The sequence below is a fragment of the Fukomys damarensis genome, unplaced genomic scaffold, assembly GCF_012274545.1.
Source record: "Fukomys damarensis isolate Sample0158 unplaced genomic scaffold, DMR_v1.0_HiC HiC_scaffold_21, whole genome shotgun sequence".
Lineage (NCBI taxonomy): Eukaryota > Metazoa > Chordata > Mammalia > Rodentia > Bathyergidae > Fukomys > Fukomys damarensis.
The window spans coordinates 29918621-29943623 of NW_022900933.1; the positions used below are offsets into that span (position 1 = coordinate 29918621).

General features: G+C 39.1%; 1 protein-coding gene across 9 annotated transcripts in view; it reads right to left on the reverse strand.

The window, feature by feature from the left end:
• The window catches only part of Efcab11 (EF-hand calcium binding domain 11), a 188291-nt gene that overhangs the window by 144143 nt on the left and 19145 nt on the right, over window positions 1-25003 (reverse strand). For 7 of the 9 annotated variants that reach the window (XR_778716.2, XR_778717.2, XM_010616289.3 and 4 more), the window contains exons 4-5: window positions 10497-10598; window positions 9555-9645 (exon numbers count right to left, since the gene is read on the reverse strand). Coding sequence is in view for 7 of the 9 variants with exons in the window: in XM_010616289.3 (XP_010614591.1) it covers window positions 9555-9645; window positions 10497-10598 (193 nt within the window). In the remaining 2 variants the exon portion in view is untranslated. Of the gene's footprint in view, window positions 1-3247; window positions 3758-8051; window positions 8222-9554; window positions 9646-10496; window positions 10599-25003 lie in introns of those variants that run through there. The other 2 variants (XM_033766760.1, XM_033766759.1) reach the window with 2 other exon arrangements.

Sequence of the window (25003 nt, forward strand, 5' to 3'; positions counted from 1 at the left end):
TATGCAAAAGGCTCACTAGTTTCTGTCTGCAGGGCCTCGTATGTCAGGCTAAGGAATCAAGGTGTTCTGTGGTAGGTAATGAAAGCTACTACCTAGTCAAGTAGTAACATTAAAATGCAATGACGATCTACTCTCATTATTGTAAACTTAAGTGGAAGGGTAGACTAGTGATTTTTCAAACTTCAATGTGCATATGAGTCACACAGGGACCATATGAGTGTAAACACATCTCACTCAGTACCTTTGGATGGGGCTGAGATTAAGCATTGCCAATAAGCTCCTTGAGGGTGCTGATACCACTTATCCCTGGAGACTCTTTACCTGACAAGGGTGTATCTTTCCAAAGTAGCCTGAAGGAAAAGGAGGGGTGGGTAGGTGATAGGTAGACAGGATGGTTAGACTCAAGACAGCAAAATCCTAAGTTAATATGTCACAGATAAAACTGTAGCACTGGAAACTTTGGTCTTGATTCTAGTCAATGAGGAGGATAAATACAGTGATACCGTTCTTAATTCTGAGCTTGTCTCTCCATGACATCTTAAAGGGATGTTGCTTTAAATATCTCAAAAGATATGAAGTTCTCTCAATAAATACAAATTTCTCTTATTTTGTAAATATAACATGCAACATTATTAAAATTTCCACCTAGGAGTTTGTTATCTACTACAAAGGAAAAATATAAGAAAATGATTCCTTTCTATGAAGGAAAGTGGCATGAATACATTCATGATGTGCAGCTATTAATAACATCAAGGATGACTGAAAGGGTTAGCCACATTTGGTTATAGAAAGAAATCACGCAGCAGTTTTTATGTGACAGTTGAATTAAAAGAAAAATAGCCCTCATGCTATTACAGCAAGAACAGCATATACAACCACATATGTAGATGAGGAACTGGATACAGTGACCATAACACTTGTTATAGTGACATCTCAAAAACTAAACCTAGAGTTGGATGGCTGTCAAACCCTGTAATTTCCTCTTGAGAGCAGTTTCTGTCACAATGACAGACCACATCTGTATTCACGCTGTGGTGGCTTCTGAATAATATCTGTGGTACACAGAAAAAAATAAGGGAGTCTGCCATGCCACTCTCCATGATAAATAGCCCCACCAGAAAATTCTGGAGCTAGACCAAGCCTGCCAGAGTACATGTCCTGCCAGCCTCACTTTGGAGATGAAGAGTGTGCATCAGAGAGAAGAATCTAGTGAGTGGTGGAGAGCCAGGTCAGTGTTAAGGCTGGGGCAACAGCCAGGGGCTTAACTGCGCTCCACCCATGACCCTTCCATGGCACCAGCAACACTTGGAGAGTAAAGCAACACAATCATCACCAACACAATCAAATACCTGTTCTCAACATAAGCTATTCATTTAATTCAAAAGGCAGCTGAGTAGAGTGCAAAACTGTACTGTGAGCTGTGGAGAGCATGATGATGAATACTCCCTGTGCCACTCAGGGTAAGCCTACATTCTAACACTGCAAATAATACAGGTTTGCAGATAACTAAGTAAAATCATGAAGAAGTAGCTGAGTGTAGTGCCGCACACCTGTAATCCCAGTACTCAGGTCAGCTTCGGCTACACAGTGAGACCTTGTCTCAAAAAATCATAAGGAAGAAAGATATTCATGACAGCCTGGGAGTTTCAAGCAGAAGATAAAGACAATTTCCTCTACCTTCTCTACCTTTCCTTTACCTTGGAAGTCAACTAGGTAGGGTGTAGAGTAGGGCATGCTTTCAAAATAAGAAGTAACTTAATCACTGGACTTGGAAGAATGAGTAGAATGTGCACCTGGGTGAGTTTAACATAAGCAAAGACTACAAAATCTGGGCACCCTTCTTGGGACCACATAATGTTAAGTGAAATAAATCAGATGCAAAAGTTTAAATGTGGCAATATTTATCTTGTATGAGAAGTCTAATGTGTAAATAAGTTAAAAAGCAAAATAAAAGATAGATAATAGGAAACAAGGAGACATCTCTCTCAAGTGGAAGGGGACCAAGAGAGTATGATGGGGGAAGAGAAGCAGGGAAGGGAACATACAAAGAATTAAAGCTGCGCAATGTATGTACTTATATCAACTCCCCACAAGGAATGTAATCATTCCGTACCGCACACATGCACTAATATAAATAAAAAGCAATCTGGGCACCCTAAAGGCAAAAGAGATTAAACGTTCCTTCCTCTCTAATAACATCCTCGATTACATGAACCATTAGCGTAACTGAAGAAACCAAACTAAAACATTCTATTTGAAAATCCATGTGATGAAATCATCACTCTTCTGTATGCATCTCCTGGCCCATTTTCTAAGCTTTAATTCCTACATCACCATTTCTAAAGTTTGCTCTGACAAAAGGACTCTCTGTCCACAAGTACAAGGAAAAAACTGTTGCTTGTGGCGCAAAACCAATCACCAGCCTTGTTAAAAACTGCCACTTTATTCAAATGCATAGCAAATAATTATATAGCTGGATTTAATTTTAAATTTTTAATTGATACATAATAATTGTACAATATACAGGGTACAGTGTGCCACTTCTGTAATGTAATACAGTATATACAATGTGTAATTGCAGAACAGGGTAGCCAGCATATCTAACACCTCAAACACTTATCTTTTTATAGCTGGATTTTGCAAGTATAGTTTCATTCAATTCATTTCATGTGAAACTCTGTAGCAGTCCCTTGGAGACAAAATTTTGAGGTTAACTTGAAAAGCTATGGACATTCATACTTCTCATTCAGTAAGCAGATCCAAGACAGTAATCACAAAAGGGAATCTCAGGCCACAAAATCTTGAAAATAATAAATATATAAATAGAAAATAAAGCATTACTACTGCAGAAAACACATAAAAATGCACTAAATGAAACATAGACACCCAAGAAGTCTACTGCTTTGGCCTTGATATTCACACAGCAGGTATAGCTCATGACTGCTATCTATGTGTGGCTAAGAAGAATGAGATACAATTTCAAGTCTTTTCAAATTGTCTATACATTATAGGAAAACATAGAAGCCTATAGGTACAGACAAATCAGCAATCACATCCACCAAACTAGGTGTTCACTATACTGTGTTCTGATTGAAGTCACATGACTATGCTTATACTCACCCTGATGCTCAAAATAATGACTGAGAAACTTTATCTTTCTAAAAACTGTTTAAGAAAATGATAGGTAACATATCGGTTGTTTGCAGAAAGGAATTATGGGAAACCAAAGAACACAGAAATAACACTTCAAGAGATGTGAATGGCTTTAAAAAAATAAATGCTATCTTCAATCATTTTTCTTTAGCCCCTTTGACTCTGAAAGTCCTCCATGTGGAGATGGTGGAGGCACTTGCTAGTTCACTGTGCCCCAGCTCATGCTAATCCTTTTGTTTATAATGACTGTGATATGAGGCATTTCTTCTACCAAAAGAATACCCTTCATTTGCTTCTGAAATTTCATTCCTAACCCACTAGCCCCCACTAACATTCTGGTATTGATGTTATTCAACAAATCATGATATTTATTTTCAACCAATTTTTTAGACCCTAAGAAGGAGAGTTAAATGTTCTATATTCTTTGACCTTCCTCTATGAAACATAAAGAAGTCGACTCTTACACCCACGACATCAAGATGTAATTGTAAATGTCTCAGTATTTCCACTACACATCACTCCATGGCAAGTTGCCCAGGCACTCCGAATCTTGGACATTGGGTCAGGGCACAAGCCTTCTACACATCCACATTTCATGTCATGGCTGCAAAGCAAGAGAAGCTTCACAGAGATTTCTGCCAATTGACAGGTGGTAGGAATGTACAAACATCAATGCTTATAATAAGATGGAGAGGGGCCCTAGGCACGGAGAAGTAAACATACCCATCCAGAGAAAAGCGCCAGCCAGAAACACACAGGGTGCTGACGGCAAGCAAAGCCAAAGAAGAACATTAAGCCAGCTCCCTGTTGACAGCTGAGGCTAAACCATGAACCGAAAATCCCCCAAAATAAAGCAGAGCGAGGCTGTCAAGAGATTAATCCATGAAAATCATATGTAGAGAGAGAAAATGGAAAATGAAGCCACATGTGTTTATATAGTGCTTTATTACTACTCTTTTCTAGTTTATAAGAAATAAAATTAAACCAGGAAGAAAACTGTAAGTGAGAATTTACTGTCACTGGGTATTTGGAGTAAGTGACAATGCGCCTATAATTATTTATTAACTGCAGTGCATAAGGCAACATACCAGGGATTGTGGAGATAAATTCAAGCATTCAAAGAGCTTGTAGTATTTTATGGATATAATCATAAAAACTGCATTTTTTTTTTTGGCAACTTAACTGACTGGAACAACAATCTACAACAATAAATATTTTCAAAATGGATAGAAAGATGACAAATTTGTTTAAATAGGGAAAAAATATTTTATTGAGCAGAACCTTAAAAGACAGTTCAAATGTGGATAATTATGGAGAAGGGAAAGTCACTGCCAGGCAAGAGAAACAGAATGAAATATAAATGCACATCAAATAATCAAAGGAATCAATATTCTGCCAAGAGAAACACAGGAATTTTGGACTAATGAAAGATGAGTTTGGAAAGAGACCAGATGTTGGAAAAGGCACCAGATGTTGGAGAGCCAGGTTAGAGAGTTTTAACTGTACCCATCACAGTTGCTGAAGACTTTTAAACATTTTTTAAAAAGCACCGCTATGAGGTTTTCAACAAGTTTTATCAGTGTTAAAGACAAAAGATGTTTCTTGTTTTAACCTTTGAGTGTCAGAAACAGCTTATGATCCAACATTAATTCCACAGTACAAGCAGTACCATTCAGCTCTAGTACTTTTGCCATTTTCAGTGGGTACGGGAAAAACAAGATGTTCAAGAAAAGAATTTACGAAGAACTTCTGACTAATAATGGAACACCATCTTTGATACAGCCTAAGTTACTTTAGTTCCCAAACACACAAATCAGCTCTACAAGGGAAGCAGAGGTGGAAGTTTTAAACACTAAAAAGTCACATTTTGAAGCCCAAATATTAAAAACCTTATGATACTTTCAGAGATAAAGTATCCCAGTTCTTGGTTTTGGTTTTCACATGAGAAATTTAAGAAAGTAATTTATTCCTCACACTCTTCCCTCACAAGAATACTAGCTTTCATTCAATCATATGGGAAAAGTTATAATTAGTGTGCTCTAAATAACCACCCATTAAAAATAAAATATCAAAAGGCATTGTTTTCCCTAATAAAGCAAACAAGAGTTGAAAGTAGATATAGAAAGGGTTAGAAGGGATACTATAAAATAACAAGATACATCAAAATAATAATAAGGCATGAAATATTAGAAGGCACAGCTCAAGAAAGAAGTTTAAAAGAAAAATAAAACCAAAACAGATTTAAAGAAAAGGCAACTTGGACACAGCACAAAGGCGAATCAACACTGCAGACAATATAATAAAGGATGTGGTGAGCAAAACAAGGAATTAAGTAAAAACTAACAAAAAATGTAAAGGGACTTCTAACACAAACATAAAATAGCATTTTGTAGAGAAAGAAGCCAGACATGGTGGCATACACCTGTAATCCCAACACTCTGGGAGGCTGAGGCAGGAAAGTTATGTTTGAGCCCAGCCTGGGCAACACAGTGGCTTATCGAGACCCTTTATCCAAAAAAAAAAAAAAAAAAAAAAAAAAAAAAAAAAACAATTAAAGCCCTGAGATAGCTCAGTGGGAAGGGCCTGGATTCCATTTCCAGTACCAGAGGAAGCAAGTAAGAGAGGGAGGGAGGGAAGGAAGGAAAAAGAGAAAGAGAAACTGAGAAAAAGAAAAGAAGGAAAAGAATGGAAAGGAAAGAAAAATTAAAATGAAAATGACTGCAAAATGCTGTCATCTGATCCATTACATAATTTTGTTCAAGTACAGAGGCCCAGATAAATATTTTTAAATATGAAAACAACAAGGGTCACAGTTTTTATGATTCCCTAGCAGACGATAAATAAGCATCAGAAAAGTTAGGCAACAATTCACCAACCTCATTTAGCTTTTGCAACACCCTCGGGTTGGGGAGTTGTTGGAATACAGTGTTGATACCAAGTACTAAAGTTCAGTGACTCCTTAATGTCACAGGCACACAACTCCTTCTTTGAATTATTTGTTTCTGTTGTTTATTTGGTTGGTTGGTTAGTTTGACTTCTGTGGCTTGGTTTGGTTCACAAAATAATAAAAGTGTAGTATGGACAAGTACTTCTAAAAGAGACTACTATTAATCTCTAGCAGATTCTTTGGGAAGAACTAGGCAGTCACTGCACTGGAGATTGTGAAGATTTATTTCTTCAGTCACCCAAACCCCAGAGGACTCTGGTCTAGTTAAAGTCTCCCTTTCTAGTTATCCTTTTACACTGCTCCTCTGATGCAGGTTTTCTTCTGGATAACAGTGAGAATGGCCAACAAATTCCATTCATGCCTGTCAATTCAGTCCCAAGCGACCCCAGCTTCTCAAAAAGTGAGTCTAGCCTGAGAAATGTTATGAAATTTTGCATTACTGATGGTCGCAGTAGCTGATGTTTTTTCTTATGCTTCAAAATTGTCTGCACCACTGAAACAAGGGCGTGTGTGTGTGTGTGTGTGTGTGTGTGTGTTGGATATATTTTATTTCTTTTCTTTGGCCTACTTCAACTAGTCAAAGAAGAAATATTTTTCTCTCCTTTTTGAGTTCACAACTTTAACACTTTTTATGCATCATTTCTTCTGGTTTATGGATTATGGTTTTAATACGGCTTAAAAGATAATTGAGAGTTTAAACGGGGCATATTGAACCTAACTAAATGCCTTGTTTTGATTGATATTGCCGTGGTCTCCAAAATGTTTTGAGCACAAAACTCTAGTAAATAGTATAAGATCTAGGCACACCCAATCAGCAATATGAATATATGTATCTATGGATTATATACACCTGTGCTACTCTATTAATATGTACATTATAAACAGAGAAACTTCTAAATTATATAACATAGAAATTTCCAAATGCATTGACAAAGATAAGTTTATCCATGGAAAATGATTTCTGGCTGTCACCACGGAGTATGAGTAGGACTTAACAAGAGCAATGACATGCAGTATAGCTTCGTTATCTGAACATCATGGCCTGCTGCACTGTGACTGAGCGATGCAAAGTTCGATTTGCTTTGGTACTTGACTGTAGCAGCTCACACAGATACCTCATCAAATTACGGTGCTCTGAATGAGAACATAATCATGACCCTGGCAGCCTCAATTTCAAATTCTACCCTTTGATAAGGAAAAAGATTAGGGGTTCGGGGGGTTTTAATTTTATTATTATTATTATTATTATTATTATTATTATTATTATTATTATTATTATTATTATTATTATTATTATTATTATTATTATTATACAATATTCCTAACTCAAATTCTGTTAAGAAACAGTCATCTTTCCTGGTATTAATTACTTGCTTTTGAAAACTTACTAAAGGTAATGAATTTGTATACTTCTAAAAGTTGTGTCCTAAAACCACAGAAACTTCGTAAGATAGTTCAGCCAGGTTAGGACATCCCATCTCCTATTTAATGAACATGAGGATGCTTAGAGTTACAATGGTAACACACATCGTTTTTAACGTAAAATCACATTTCCAAGTATCGATTAAAAATCCTCATCTTGCATCACAGGTTTCTTGTGAAAGCAGTTACTTCCTAACTCATTGTTAAGACACTTCTTCTACCTTGAAGGACTATATTTAAAGGTATATTTTTCAGAAATCTCTACAAGGGGGCCAAGGGATTTAGCTCAGTGGTTCTACTGCTTGCCTTGCAAGCGCAAGGTCCTGAGTTTGATCCCTGGTACCAAAACAAACAAAAAAACATCTTTACAAGGTAGCATCTACCAAACCTACTTAAAACCATTTACTACACATAGGCCAGCAAATTTGGGCAACTTATGTTTTTGCAAAAGAAAAGCAAGTAACAATTTTTAGTTCCTTGTGGGAAAAACAACTTCTGTGTGGTAAAAATACATTGATATCCATTATCAGTCTCATCACAAGTATATAAGAAGATGTAGACTTCTAAAAACTCACTTTTACAAAATCAACTAAGTAGTCTTGTCTTAGTAGCATTTGTATGCCTCTGGCATAAACTTCTTTGCTCTTCTTCAAGCTCAACAGCTTGCTTGTGACGCAGCAAATGCAATCCGTAGGTTCACTGCTGATGACAATGTGTGCAAGTCCTTATTCAAATAACCTGCTTGCTAATTTTTATTGAGAAGAGGTGGCTTCTGGTCAGACCTCATTAACTTATTTTTCTCCCAAATGGGAATATCTGCCAGATGTCCCTATATTCATTCTCCCTCTTCCTTCACTCTCAGAAAGCCTACAGTTTCCTATCTTCCCTACCCCTCCCCTTGCATAAACACACAGCTTTGTATCTAATGGTCAGTCACTGGGACGTACATGGGAATAATTTGTAGCTGTAAAGGGAAGGGTAAGTCTCATCTCCCTTCCTCCTAACTAGCTGGAATTCAGATCTGATGGCGGTAATTTAAACAGCCACACTGAAGCAAGGAGAAGTCAGGTGTTAAGGCAGCCAGAGCAACCAGAAATGGTGACCCTGGTTCCTTCAGGGATGTGATGCCTTCAGTCAGCTCGGAGTTACTATGTTTATATGAGAAACATTTTTTTGAGCCTCTAGTATCTGTGGCTTTCTGGTTCTCACTGGTATACTGAACCCTAGTCAAGACCTGATGGCAGCTAATGGAGAGCTCACGCAAAGTGTCAGAGAAGAGACAGCTCAGCCATTTTCTCACTCCTGTAGGTGCTCACACTGTCAGTATTAACTGCAGCCTGCCCAGGGCTGGGTGTAACTCAAGTTGGTTGTAAGTCAATACAGCTGAGATCTGGATGTTTAACTGGGTACACACTATAGATAACAAAACGCAGATGAATCTTCCATTAACATAATTAACCCAAGTTGTTCGTATGTTAGGTCAGTTGTAACTTGCGGGTCCACTGTACTGTTAAGCCACTTGTCTATCTTCTCTGGATTAGGTCTTAAGAGCTACAAAATATAAACTCGGGTGTGTATGAACTACAACCTGTGTCAACAGCCTCTGAGAAAGCAAGTGAGCAGCCATGCACCACTGGGCACTGCCAGCTTTTCTCCCAGGCTACCTAAAAACCATGTACAACCTGAGTCTAACAAACACAGACCATGGGAGAAGAGTAGTATCCACATTAAAAAATGAACAGAGCTTCATTTTTTGGTTGATATATAAACATACAAAGTCCTGCTCCTTTCCTGCCACTACCAACAAGTGTTTTTATGCATCTTCCTGGAGTGCAAGTACACACCCACCTCAGCACCCACTGGACTACAGTTAACTGAAGATTTCTGTCCCAGATCATGGCGCTATTCTGTAAGGTGGAAATGTCCACAAAGGAAAAATCAGCGCAAGTAAGAGTCCTCCATAAAACTGAAAAATTGTGAAAGCAAATAGTAAATCAGAGAGTGGATGGATACAAAGAGTTTGGCGCCTTACCTGAAGACCTCAAGAACAGTCCTTTCTGGTAATCTGGGAGCCACCTGCCTGAATGCTTTTTTGAAATCTTCTAAAGTTAAATAGCCACGATCTATTTGAAAACAAAATACGAAACTTTCACTTTCTTCTATAAACTCCATGAACTATTATTTCACCTGTAAGATCTGTATAAAACTCTATTTTAATATTTTAGGAGAAAAGCAGTAATTTACAGTTGATTTTATACATAACGTGATCTGATATTGTCTTATCGGGGGAACTTAAGAACCCAGTAAGAGTCTCCCCTACAGTGCAGTTGTAGATCACCCTGAAAGTCACTGCCAGCCCTGCCATCTTGTTGATTCTCTGTCCTTGGCAAAGACATGACTGTAACACGCCTCTGAACGTCACGTCTTTGTGAACTGCCACAATATTTCAGTCTTCAACATTCCACTTTTTTCCTGCTTGATATTAGAATTGTGATCTATTACTTAGGGGGCAAATACAGTAGCGGTGAAGATACGGGACCCAGAATCGCAGGTCTTTTCATCCTGTGTGGGTTAGGGCCCCGCAGCCACTCTTCTTCACCACATCTAGTGCGGGAAAATAACTTCTCCAAACATATGTTGGCCAGAGGAGGAGCTGAATGAGAAGGCTGTGTACTTCCACGGGTGGCTTGTGGCCTCTGTCCCCTCAAGTCCAGTCTTTCTGCTGTCATCACTACAGTCTAGGTACAACATGTAAGTACAGGAGCATAGCATATGAGTACACTTATAATTGTCACTATTTCCTCCACAGTATACAAGAATGTAAGATCACAATGGAGGAAAAAAACACAACACCTAAGGCAATAGCTAAAGAATACAGTAAAACAATCCCCCGAGTATATTACATATTTACATTCCCTTTCGCAATTCCTTAGTGATTTTTATATCACACTTTAAACATTTTAAAGATACTTACAGTGCACATCAAAAGCTGTGAAGATCTGTCTTATCTCATTTCGATATAGTTGAGCCTCCTTCTTTTTCCTTATGATATTTAAAAACTCCCCAAGTACTATGCCTAAAAATTGGAGGGAAAAAAAAAAACAAAGATAACTATCTTCCTCTTTAAGGAAAAAGAAAGACACGAACAGCGATAAATATCACAAATAATCAAATTTTGCCTCAATTTCAGGAAATCAGATTTCCCACATTGTAGGTTGTCTCTTAGTTCTGTTGGTGGTTTCTTTTGCAGTGCAGAAGCTTTTCAATAAGATGAGACCTCAGTTGTTGATTCTTTGTGCTAGTTCCTGTGCTACTGAGGATTTGTTCATAAGACAAAATGACATTTTACTCTGTTCGAAGTAAACCCAACCCTCCCAATCTAGAGTGGAAACAACAGACACCCTTTGGTTTCACTGAGCTTTTTGACAAAGATAACTATCTTCCTCTTTAAGGAAAAAGAAAGACACAAACAGCGATAAATATCACAAATAATCAAATTTTGCCTCAATTTCAGGAAATCAGATTTCCCACATTGTAGGTTGTCTCTTAGTTCTGTTGGTGGTTTCTTTTGCAGTGCAGAAGCTTTTCAATAAGATGAGACCTCAGTTGTTGATTCTTTGTGCTAGTTCCTGTGCTACTGAGGATTTGTTCATAAGACAAAATGACATTTTACTCTGTTCGAAGTAAACCCAACCCTCCCAATCTAGAGTGGAAACAACAGACACCCTTTGGTTTCACTGAGCTTTTTGAAGGGCTAAAGGAATGATGACCTTAAAAACGTTTGACACTCTTCCCTAATAGATCTGACAGACTCAAAACTACTTATTAAACAAGTCTCATAGTTTTCTTTCCTTAGGCTTCTTTGATTCCCCTTTTCCAAGCCAGATGTCATTTTAGCAGGTTTTTTTCCAACTGGGAGATGGGGTCAGAGAAGTAGTTTCTCAAAAGTCAATACCCATTGTACACCACAGATAAAGGTGGAGAGAATATTACATAAACAATAGAGCTGGCACCATCCCCAGCCCTGGATATACCTCACAATGTGTTCAGCAGCCTCCGGCTCAGCTTCCTGCGACTTTCATAATAAAAGAGCCCAGCATGAAGATATGAGATTGGATACTGTGCTTACAGTGTCTATTAAAATGAATTCTAATGTGATCTTTGTAGTAGGTTTAAGGAGCCGAGCCAAGAATTTAAGCATTTTAGTGAATTGAGCCCTAACTATGTAAAAAGACTAGTCATTTTTAAAATACAGAATTTCCATTAAAAAGTTATCGCTGTTTAAAAAGACCCAAATCATGTAATAATCACATGCAACATTTCTTTGGATGAGAGAACTAATATTTAGCTATATACCTTTCCTAAAACAGTTTCAGTAGCTTGAAAAATGTAGAAACAATGTTCTTAACCTCCCATGTTTTTCTCAAAGATTTATAACTTTAAAAAAATCAACCTAGCTTTCTGTCTTTAAGTGACTCTTCTGCAATTTTTGTAACCTACTGGGTACCAGGTACTATTAAGTTTTGGAAATAGAGGGGGGAAAGAACAGATAAACTTCCAGTTACAAAGTACATGCTGAGCTAGAGAGGAAGAAAGTTAACATGCAGGCTCAACTGCAGACGCACACACGATTACAAACTGCGGCACGTGCAGTGAGAGACGCATGGGAGGCCAGCTGGAAAAGAGAGATGTGGGAATCTTGGAGCACAGACTCTGGCAAATGAGCAAGCACTCACAGGAAATATAAAAGCTAAGACCCAAACCATGAAATGATACCACTTGGCTACAGGATGGGAAAAGGAGCCATTCAGACAGCGGAAACAGCCTGTGCGGAGACCATGGGGTGAGAAAATGGGAAAATGAACAGAGGCCAGAAAGGAGCACAGGCCTTTGTGAGCTGCAATAAATAATTTCAGTTTTATTTGCATTGCAAGAGAAAGTCAATACAACGTTTGAATTGAGGAATGATAAGATTTGATCTAATTTATTTTTCTCACTGAGTTTATTGGTACATTTTAGGTATACAGTACAGTTACAGTCATCATTGGGATCTTGTACCTTTACATGACAGGTCTTGGTTCTCATTTTTTCCCCATATCCCTGCCCTCCCTTCACCCCCTCCTCCCTTCCCTATTTACAAATACTTTATTTCCATTTTTTCATTTTCTTATTTTTTTTCTTTTCCCTTATTTCCTTTCCCCTACCCCTCCCACTTCCCCTACACCTTTAGCCCTTTTCTTCCTATTTCACATTGTTAATTATACCATTAGGATCTTATGTACAATTATAGTTTTTTCACACCAGAGAAACTATTTGGTATTTACACATGTGTGACTTATTTCACTTAAGAGTATATCCTCAATATGCATCCATTTTCCTATGAATGAATCTAATATCTCATTCTTTATGGCTGAGTAGTATTCCATTTTATAGAAAAACCACATCTTCTTTATCCAGTCTCCAACTGATGGGCAAATGGGCTGTTTCCAAGTTTTAGCTATTACAAACTGTGCCACTATAAACATGGATGCTCATATAACACTGTGATACGATTCTTTTGGAAAGATACCCAGCAGAGGGATGGCTGGGTTAAATGGGACTTCTAATCCTAGTTCTTTGAGGTAACTTCATATTGATTTCCATAGTGGTTGCACCAATCTGCCCTCCCACCAACAGTGGAGAAGGGTCCCTTTTTCCCCACAACCCCACCAACATTTTTTATTGGTTGATTTCCTGATAGCAGCCATTCTTTGTGGGGTGAGGTGGAATCTCAGTGTTGTTTTCATCTGTATCTCTCCAATGACCAGTGATGTGGAACATTTTTTCATATATTTACTTGATGCTTTTACTTATTTGTCTGAGAAATGTCTGTTCATTTCAGATGCCCATTTCTGAATCGGGTCTTTATATTTGGGGGTACTGATTGTTTTGAGTTCTTTATATATTCTAGATAATAGTCCTTTATCTGAGGAGCAGCTGGAAAAATTTTTTCCCACATTGTAGGTTGTCTCTTAGTTCTGTTGATGGTTTCTTTTGCAGTGCAGCTTTTAAATAAGATGAGATCCCAGTTATTGATTCTTTGTGCTAGTTCCTGTGCTACTGAGGATTTTTTCATAATTGATCTATTTTTAGGAAGATCTTTCAGGCTATTGTCAGATACTGATTGTTTTGAGTTCTTTATATATTCTAGATAATAGTCCTTTATCTGAGGAGCAGCTGGAAAAATTTTTTCCCACATTGTAGGTTGTCTCTTAGTTCTGTTGATGGTTTCTTTTGCAGTGCAGCTTTTAAATAAGATGAGATCCCAGTTATTGATTCTTTGTGCTAGTTCCTGTGCTACTGAGGATTTTTTCATACCCCTCCCATTTTTAGGAAGATCTTTCAGGCTATTGTCAGCTATTGTCTTGAAAAAAGGTTTGGGGAGAAAAAGTAAAAATGTGAAAAGGGAGAGCAGTTAGGAGCCTCCTGGCAAGGGTGTAGCTGCTTGGGGACTGGCAGTGGCAGTGAGAGGAGTAAAGCCACCCAGATACACTTGAGAAAAGGAATGACACTGTGGGACCTAAATTACAAACCCTTGCTAAATGGCAAAGGGCCTAGGAGACAGTGTCCTGAACCCCTCCCATTGTAGCCACAGCCCCGACCTTTGTTCCAGCCCTGGCCTAAGAATGTGGATCACTCTTGTATTGTTTGAAGTCCAGATCTGAATCTACCTGTAAATTAGAGACTCCAGACATAGAGGCCCAAGTTAATTGACAAACTGTTTGCTCATCCGGAGGGTCTTGGTGACCTTTGAGACATCCTATAGGTGGTACCTGTTACTCATCAATATGTGACTGCTGACCACCAGCTCAAGTCAGCAGACCTTTGTCCCCTGTCTGTGAGCCCAAAATGTTAACCCCCTCCTTTTACTCCCTATAAGAGGACCTCGGCCCCTGAGCTAGGCGCCTCTCTGAGCCAGCCACTTGGTTCTGAGAGTGCCGTCTGGCCAGATTAATAAAGGTCTTTTACCATCTAGCCTGGTGTGTTCCTTCCTGGGTTTCTCCTTCTCCGTCGAGCTCCCGGAGCCTCACTGGGTGTTGGGCCCAGCATTGTGGAGGCCTTTTTGGCTGTTCACGCTCCGTGGAGTGGAAGTGAGACTTTAGGTCTTACAACACGACTTGAGGAGCAACTGCACGTGGCAGAATGTTAAGAATAACCCACCAACTGTGGGTTGAGAACCTGGTGGGCTGAGGAGTCGTTTAAGGATGTGGAAAAGATGAGAACAGAATAGGGGATGAAATAAAGAGTTGTGATTTGGATGTGTTAAACATTCAGTGATCTGGAGACAACTAACAGTGTGACTAGCAGTGCAAAACGGAACTTTATTATTATTATTATATATATTTTTGGTACCGGGGATCGAATTTGGGTCCTTGCGCTTGCAAGAAAGGTGGCGGAACCATTGAGCCAAATCCCCGGCCCGCAAAATGGCGCTTTAAAAGTTTTAAACTTTAAAAGCTTTTTCTTTACAGATAAGTGGTTTCTCCAAACTTCCACAGGCCTAGGGCATAAGCTGCCACGCCCTCTTCTCCTCAGCTCAGATAAATGGACAGAATATGCAATGGCACCTGGAGATCAGGGTCAAGCCACCTTTCCACATGGACTGGAGGGATCTGAGGGAACTCGAGGTCCCTCTATCTTCTAAGAGCTTTCTCTGAAGAAAGCCTCTCTCTTTTTCACCATGACTCCCTTGTTTGTTTGGAAGTAGTGAGTAAAGGGACCTAAGCATAGGGAGTCAAGTGGTTTGTAACAAAAGGAAAAAGTCAAGAAGGCAACTGCTTATCCCTCTGGGCAAGAAAGCATATCTTCCAGCAGCCAGCAGAGCGTCAGATGGGCATTCAATAAATGTGCTCATCCCTTAGTATCTGCAGGCATTGTTCCAAGACCCCCAGGAAACTAAAAGCTAAGAAATTTAAGTTCCTTGTTTAAAAATGGTGTAATATTTGCACATAATCTACACACATCCTCCCATATATTCTAAGTCATCTCTATATTACTTAGGATAGTTAATACAATGCAAGCACCACATAAATAGTTATATTGAGGAATAGTGACAAAAGTCTGCACCTGTTTGGTACAGATGCAACTTTTTCTGAATATATTCCAGCTGCAGGTGGCTGCAGTGTGGCACCTGTGGCTACAGAGAGTCAGCACATGTAGCATTTCTTTCGTAGTTAGTAAGGACAGAAATTGATGCAGCTCCATCCCAAGTAATCACCCTTGTGACCAAAGAACATATTTTTAAATGCTGAGGTTAAAACTGAAGCCTAGCCAGCACGTTCCCATATGATCATACCTATATCTTCAGTTTTATGAACTTCAAAAAGTAATCAATTAAACAGAAGCTAGAGTTGCTGAAATGCTGGTATAATTTACTCCACTATCTTGGTGCATTCTACAAGATTCATCACCACCTTACCCCTGCTGACCTCTCCAGACTCCTGAGCTAACTTCCTGCTGCTTCTCTAAAACAGTAGACTGTCAGTGCCTGCATGTAAAAACACACTGTCTGGAAAGCAGCTTTTTCTTTATTCTTCCTAGTGATTTTTACATCTCCTTCCAGATGCAATTCAAACATTACCTGTTCTTTGAAGGCTTCTCTCATTTCTCTCAGATGAGTCCCTTTGCTAAGACCAAAAGCCCAGTACTCACAGTCCTATGGTAGAACAGATTAGGATCTATGGTAATTATCTGGCCATGTTTGCCTGAGTTAGGCCGAGGGAAAACAATGTATGTTATGCAAAATTCCATCCCCATGGTTAGCATGAGGCCTGGCAGCTAGTAGTTATTAGTTACATGTTTGCTAATAAGTGATATACATAATAAATAGGATTAGGAAGGTGTTATTTCTAGTTTTCAGCAAAAAGTATTACATGTATGTTTTAAATCATCTTATAATTCAAAAACTAATACCCAAATGTAGGTCACTTTTTAATCACAGAGCGAGAAAAATAAACTGTCATTTTAGAAACTCCTGTTTCTTAATATACACAGATCTAATAAAAAGGAAACAAAATTCTGAAAGGAAGGAAATGCATACATAATATTTGTCTTTATATATCACTGCATCTGGCTTAGGGAAAGGATTGGAAGGGAGCACAGTTATATGGTCTCAAGTGTGATGTACAAGAAAAAAGAGCATACGAGTGGTGATATCTTTTAAATTACATACACAGATAATACACCAGTATTTGGAACTATAAAGTATGCAAGTCTTTATTCTGCAATCTCGTGAGATAAAAAGCAAATGTTCTTCAGTTATCCTAGGAGGAAATATATAGAGATTTAGAATGCACGTTTATTATCACTTAAAAAGAGAAACAATCTAATAACACAAATAACTCTGTGTGCGTGATCAAGTTCTTTCAGACTATTTTGCCACAGAATCATACACCTTACTTTTTAAAGCCAGTACACTAGGGGTCAGTGGCATGCAGTATACATTAAACCATGTAAACACACCCCACTCCTTATGCCTTCATGTTGTCTTCCCAGACAGCACACAACCAAATGCAAGCCCCATTTCTAAAAAGATCAAGTTTTCATTCAGGTGGGCTCTCTTGCTGTAATAATATGATCACTTTCCAAAGCTAATACTTAATAATTTATTATTCCTGAAGCTTTGTATTGCAAACACATTAATGTTAAGTCTTATATATCTTGCTGCTTTTGAAATGGCCTAGAAATAGAATTCCTACTACTAGCTCCACCTGCTGTCACAATATTCAAACCTAAAATTACCACTTCACAAAGACTTTCAATAATTCTATTGACATCAGATTTCATACCTAGTGAGAAGTGCATTATCTGTGTCCCCCCTGGAGAGAAAGATTATATTCAGGAAATTCTAATTTCAAATACAGTGTTGAGTGCTCTATGCACACCGTTCCACTAATAATGGTTACCTAAATATACTTTACTGTAGTTATAAATTAGGATCACAACAACATCGGGAAACACACGGATCTCTGTTTACCTGAACTTATTAATATGACAGTCAGTAGACAGTGTTCAGAAACTGCTTGTGTACTTGGACTCTATCAGTGGTGTACAGACTCTTTCCTCTTAGGGAAGGTCCTTCTTTATAAAATAGGACAATTCAATGTCCCAGGGAATGTCTCTTTTGGACTCAGGAGAGACAATCATTGCTTAAAAAGACCACGAGGACTTTTGGTCAGCTCTTTATTGCTGTGACAAGTACCTGAGACAGACAACTTAAAAGAGGAAAAGGGTTATTTTGGTTCATAGTCACAGAGGTCTCAGTCCATGGTAACTTGAACCTATCTCTCTTTGGTCCTGTGGTAGCTGGTATATCCTGCTGGGAGTGCGTGATGGAGGAAACTGCTCACCTCATGCTGCTGCTCACTTCCAGGAAGGAAAAAAAAAAGAGAAGCAGGCACCCACCCAGTATCCCCTCCAAGAGCACACTCCCATGACCTAACTTCCTTCCTTCTTCTAGGCCCCCACATCCCAATAGCACCACAGGCTGGGGACCAAGCAGTTAGCTTATGGCTTTGGTGATCAGTTAAGATGCAAAACACAACAAGCATCTATATTCTTTATAAATCCTTCCTGACTCTGTAAGTCTACGCGACTGGAAAATAATATCCTCCCACTTTATAAACTGTACGTGGCAAAATGGCCTCTTTTCATATTCTATAATGAATATATAAGTGAATATATACATTTGCTTTCCAAACTACTTTATACACGTGATATAGCTATGCCATAGAGTCTAGAAATGTTATTTTTCTACTTTTTGGGTTTTAAGCCATTTCCTAGTAGGGTAATCATCTTTCACCACAGGCGACGATATATTCAAAAAGTCCAATAAAACTACATACATTTTTTTCCTTCTAAGTTCCATTATGTATATTTTTCTGTGGTTCACAGTTCTAAGCTTCAGGGTCAGCACACACAGAGAAATCCTCTTGAAAATGAAGCAGGCTAGTGTCTGGCTATCACTGTGAGCTCAAATTAGAAACTGCAATAAACCTGGGTAGAGTGAAGGAGAAAACAATAAAAATGCCAGGTTATGTAGACTATAGACGTGGTGTGAAATTTAGCAGAAAAGGGAGGGTTAGTGTCTGTTGTACCTTGTATTAATTTTCTCAGAGATTAAAAATGCCTAAAAATGAGGGCTTAAAAGGATGACATGGTCTTTTAAAAAAGCATAATGCAAGCCTTCTGTGGTTTGAGAAATAAAACTCTGATTATGGCTTCTGGAGGCCACGATGGGGAAAAAAAAGGATATAATGTATTTGCATAAAAAGACTAAGGATAGAAGGTGAATGTGACATCAACAACGATGAGTTGTCACAGCAAGATGGATAAGTAAATTCAGAGGACTAATATTTTCTTCCAGCTGCCTGCAGAAAAGTAGAGGAATAAAGAGAAAAGAATCTACCTTAATGGAAGAAATCAAGTTTTACTATATCACTAGGAAGAAAATGAGTAAAAACGGGTTATAGCAGAATGGAGAAATTGGAACCAATAAAACCTTATTCCTATCAAACATGGACAGGAATCATTACCTTTTTATTATGTACATCTCCTGCTCGTAAAACTTCACAGGTTCCTCAGTGTTAACAGTGCAGAGTCCTGATACATTATTCTAGAAGTTAAAGACTCATCCTTCCTCCTCAACAAACTGGTCCTTAACCCCATTCCTACTTCTCAACTCCCTTCCTCCCATCAGGCCAGCATACTGGGCTGTGATGGTAAATCTTGATTGCCAACTTGAATAGCTCCAGGGTTACCTAGATTAGTAAAGCACATTTTGGGTGTGCCTGGGTGGGTCATGGGAGCATGACCTTGAGGACTAGAACTAGTCTCCAGTTCCTTCCTCTCTGGCGTTTCTTTGCTCACTCTACTTCCTGGCTACCATGAGGTGAAGAGCTTCCTTCTGCCACACCTGTCCAGTTTCTGCCTGGGAGCCAGCTGACCAGTGACTGAAACCTCTGACACTGGGAGCCAAAATAAACCCTTCTTCCCTTAAATTGAGTATGCCTGGTATTTTGTACAGTACTAAGCTTACTAACACACAGGCTGAAGGCTATCAGTGTACAGTTAAGTACTATATTCTGCTGGAGTAGGGGGTAACAGTATTCCAAGAAGGGAGATCTGCTTACGAGATACTCTATGAATGGCGTAACAGCTACCATTCATAGGTTTGGGTATGCAAATCTGACAGGGGAGGCTACAGAATGGGGGCTACTATAAAGACAGGGGCAAAGATCTGGAAGGAAGACATTCTGGCCAGCAAGGGTGGATACCATGAGGAAAGAGGGTCTATGAAAGAAATCCTACAAGGATGGTGTACAGATAAAAGTGCTTACAAAGAAGACAGCCTGCCTGACTTATCCACCCCTCGCTGTGACAAGAGTGATACTACCTCTGGAAAGTCTCCATGACACCTAGTGTTTTCATTTGCTTTGTTTTGTTTTTAAGACAAAGTTTTGCTATGTTGAGCAGGTTGGCCTCGAACTTGAGATCCTCCGTGTCTCAGCCTCGCAAACAGATAGGGATACAGGTGTACACCACTGTGTCCAGCATCATCCAGTATTTTATGGGAGCAGAACGTGCAGGGTTGTCTGAATCTGTGGTGACTTCTGCCCAGTAGAGTACATCAGAGAGGCCCACAAGATCCAGAGAGGCAGAGAAGCTGGCATCTCTCTGTATTCATTTATCACGTTCTCTTTTTGGCTTCACCCCTTCTCCAAATCCCGCCCGTCTCCAATAGCAGGCTCCAGGTCCCCATGTGTCTAGGAAGGGAGCACTGCCTTTCTCTGAACTGAGAGATTTTGTGGCCTATACTATTCATACAACAGCTGGCCACAAAACAAGTGACAATACTTCTCCCTCCCGTATCACATGACACGTTTTAGAAACTGCACTTTGGGCCAGGGATTTAGCTCAGTGATTCCACCGCCTGCCTTGCAAGCACAAGGACCCAACTTCAATCCCCAGTACCAAAAAACAAACCACACTCCTGCTATACCTTTGCCTTTGTTCTGAAGGCAAGAGTAAAGAAAAAGAATCCCCACATATACACAACTACGAGTGTTTTAGATCAGAACCTAAAACACTAGAAAACAGAAATTTAGGAAAATATGTTCAATAACAAAAAGGTCAGACAAGATATTAGTAGATAAAAGCATAAAAGTCAACTGACCATTAACCTAATCATCCACAAATTACTTTTCAGCTGGGTTTACACTGCATGGCATGACTGAGTCAAACAGTCCATAATTACCATTACGATAGTTCAGTCTCTGATTTTGCCATCATTCCAAGTTGAAGGTTAAAGGTAAGTTCCTAGAAAGCATTTTTTTTTCTTTTGTCAGCATGAAAGTAAAATATGTGCATTCTTTTAAAAGGGCAATATATAAGGAAACGAAGAAAAAAATGCTCAATTTCACCATATAGAAAGAAAAATTCTGGGAGTACATTGTCTTGTTTTTTCCTTAGGTTTATTTTTTTACAAATTCAGGATAATAACCAAGACACTTGCATGAGTAATCAGTGGGGCAATGCTCACCTAGTACTTACCAGTAGCACTGAGCATGCTGTAAGCAAGAGTCTCATAACATCTTAGCTGGTCCGATGCAGATAAAATGCACTATAGTCCACAATGAGCCAGACCCTCTGAGATCTGCACACTTGGAGCATACATGGTCTTTGCCCTATACAGAGTCTTTCCAGTGCATTCTGGTATTAAATACAGACCTACACTAAAGAAACCTTAAGAAACCACCACCTAAACTCACTATTCCATTTACTAAACCATTTTTGGATATCAAGGTCCATTAATCAGCCTCTTCCCTATGAGACATCATGGTTGAACTGTTCTAGGGCAGAGAAGTCCACACCTCTCCAGGAAAAGACATTTTATTGCCTTGACAATGACCACTGCACTTGTGGTCCTGTATTCAGTCTGGATGCTAGGTAGCTAGGAACCAAATTTGATTAGCATGTTTTTGTTGTTTTTGAGACAGGGTCTCATTCTTACCCAAACTAGCCTCAAATTCACCTTCCTCTTACTTCAGCCTCCCAAGTAGTTAGGATTATAGGCATGAGCCTTCATGCCTAGCTACAGAATCAAGTTTGAAATCAGCTATTAATAACTACAACCCTCCCACTTCAATTCATTGGCTAATTAAGTTTCTTAGAGGGATAAACACTGGTCTCTGTTCTGTCATTACAAATATTACCTGTAGCACTAGTAAATCAAGGAAAGGATACAAGGGTAAAGTTGAGGTCAGACTGCTTTGGCCTATTGCTTACTAGCTAGCCATATCACCCTGAGAAAATTAACCAGAGCTTCAGGATATTGTTTAACTTATCAAATGGGGATAATAATAAGATCACAAAGTTGTATTAAATATAACATCCACTGCGTACTGCTCATCACAGATCTGCACATGGTAATTGTTCAAGAAATGACAGCTGTAATTATCTATAGTAACAAATGCTGTTACACGTGAAAGTATTTTATAAACAGAGCAGTACAAATGCCAGGTATATATTATTTTATTATTCCTCTCAGGAGACAGATTCCTTATTTTGAAAAGGGGACAAATCTGGGCGTGGTGGCGCACTCCTGTAATGCCAGAACTTGGAAGGCTGAGGCAGGAAGATCACAAGGGCTACAAAGTGAGTTCAAGGCCAGTCTGAACATAGTGATACCTCCATCTTGAAAGAAAAGAAAAAGAAAGAGAGAGTGAGGGAGAGAGAGAGAGACAGCTAAATGACTGTTTCCTAGGTCACTTCTGCTCACAAACTTCTTTCATTCTATGTACTTAGAGAAGTTAAAAACAAGAATTGTAATACCCCCACCCCTTGAAAGAGGTGGTAGCAACACTATACACTGAAGCCAGTCTCCACAGTGATCTGTTGGTTCCTTAAAAAAGTGGCCTGATTTTTTTTCCTATTCACGAATTTCTTTCTTCCTGAATGCATTACACTGTTTTTGCTTATACTCATTTGCTTGTTAGGGTACAGGCAATAAAAACATCAGTAACACTTCTCACCTACTCATTCTGGCTGTCCTCAAATGTTCCCAGCAATTACTTTCCTTCCAGTCTACTCTTATTTCTAGTATCTTTGATTTGACTTTCCCCTCTTCTTGAATTTCACAAAGAACCTCTACAGAAATGACCACCTTCAAAGGGGACCAGAAGCTCCTGGGAAGCAGACCTGCGAATCCAGGTCCTGCTCCAAACTGAAAGTGAAATGTGTACATGTTCAGGACTCAGCCCTTGCCTGAGAGCAGCTGAGGCGAGGTCAATCCGGGACAGGAGCCTGATACAGCAACCGCACCCTGCCAAAGATATCTGGCGTGACCTTGATCTTCAAGTAAGGAGAGCCTTGGCTAGCAGAAGGAGAATCCCCAAGTCACGGCTACCCAGGGGAACTTTGGAAAGTTGATGACCAAAATAAACAGCTTCCAGGAAGCCAAGATTAACATTTTTCTTCTCTTCAGAATCAAAACAGCAAGGGGAGAGGTAATATATTTGAAAAGATGTTTAATCTGAGCATGAACCCTCTTCCCTCAAGAGAAATAACAAATGTGACTCACATCATTAACAGGGAAGAACAGGGGATTTCTTCCTGGATGGCTACTTAACTGTTTCACTTGGATGTTTGCGGTCTTCAGACTTCCCACTCAGGTAAACGTGAAATGAAGCTCGACGAAGAGTTACTGCCCTGCCTTTAAACCGTCCCTTTACTCTGGTATTGATATTAAGATTAGGAGAAAAAGGAGAAGACTGGGAACTTGCAGACTAAGGTGAGTTCCTGCACAATAATTTGGAAATAAGGCACTCAGTACCTACATTTGATCTCAGCCCTCTGAGCTAAGCCTTTCTCTGATAGTTCCCCTAAATTCCTCAGGTGACTAATTTATTTTGTAGCCTTTTGAAATATAGTTTAAAATTAATTATTAGGAAAAGACGTCAAAAAGGAAGGACCGAGAAATGGATGTGAGAGTCATTCTTTTGATATTAAATGCAAGGAAATGCACACTGGAGCAGGTCCCAGAGCATATTATCAAAGTCAGAAAGCCCTGAGTCACAGGGAAGACTATATTCGGAATCCAAAAACTTTGAGGTGAAGCAATCCTTTGGCCATAATGAATTGAGAAAACGTTCTCTAGGGGCTGGGGATTTAGCTCAGTGACTGCAGCGGCTGCTTCACAAGCCAAGGATCCGAGTTTGATCCCCAGTACCAAAAAAAAAAAAAAAAAAAAAAAAGAGAGAGAGAGAGAGAGAGAGAAAACGTTCTCTAATCAGGCAGCCTTCATTATGCATAGAACGCAGGCATAGGCAAAACTACAAGAATATACTGGACAGAGGCGCTCTGTCTTCACATCAGAACTCCAGGCAAACAAGCTCCATGAGCAAATGGCAGAAATATTTCTGGATGAAGGTAAAACTCAAGCCTTAGAGAACTCATAAAGGAGAGGAAATTTTGTAAGTTTCATGAAAATGAGCTCCCTTCAGCCCCAAGTCAAATCCCTCCCAAACATCAGAAAGAAAAATGCAAGGGAAGAAAGCATCAGCAGGACACCTGGAACAAAATCAGCCACAAATCAGCCCTTTGTATCACAGCACTTGCACTGGAGAAAAGCTTCTGGAATGTAATGGTGGGAAATCTGCCAGAATTTATCCTTCAATGTGCCAACCAGTCCTCAGAGAGGAGCAAAACTTCATGGACGCAATACACAGAGAAAAGTCTTTTATGAAGCCATATCTTACTAAACATGAGAGGGTACAGAGGAGGAGGCAGCCTGTGGATATACTCAGTGTGGGGAAAGGTCCATCTGAACCTTTATTCTGTATCAAAGAACTTGCCATATAGGTAAAGAATGGAGAAAATAGTTTTTCCAGAAGTCACACCTCTGTGCATCAGAGAACTAAAGAAAGGAAAGTTAACCGTCAGTGTTAACACCTTCATAGATAAGCAAAGAAAATCTTCAGTGTGAAGTCAAATCCTTAATTCAAAATCAATTAAAGAAAACCTACAAGTCTAATGAAAGTTACAGGGGCTTGCAGCTATAGATACACCTGACATATCCAAAAAGTCACATGACAAATACTAGCTAGTCAAGCAGGGAAAACCTATGTTCAGACAGAATAACTCAGTCATATGAGGGAACTCCTAAAAGCAGAGAAACTTTATCGATACAGTGCAGGAAATCCTTTTTCCAGAACACAGAACTCTTTGTGAATTGGAATATTCACACAGAAACCTGAAGAAAAAATGTAGGGTTTCACCAAGAAGTTACAACCAACTGAACATCAAACAATATTTTGAAAGTGTGAATATTTTCAACAGGAAATTAAAAGCGTAGGCAAACATCTTTTAAGTTAGGAATGATGGCAAGAGCACCTTCTAATAATAATATTGTTTCAAAGTCGTATTTCGTGTAGAATGTCTAAC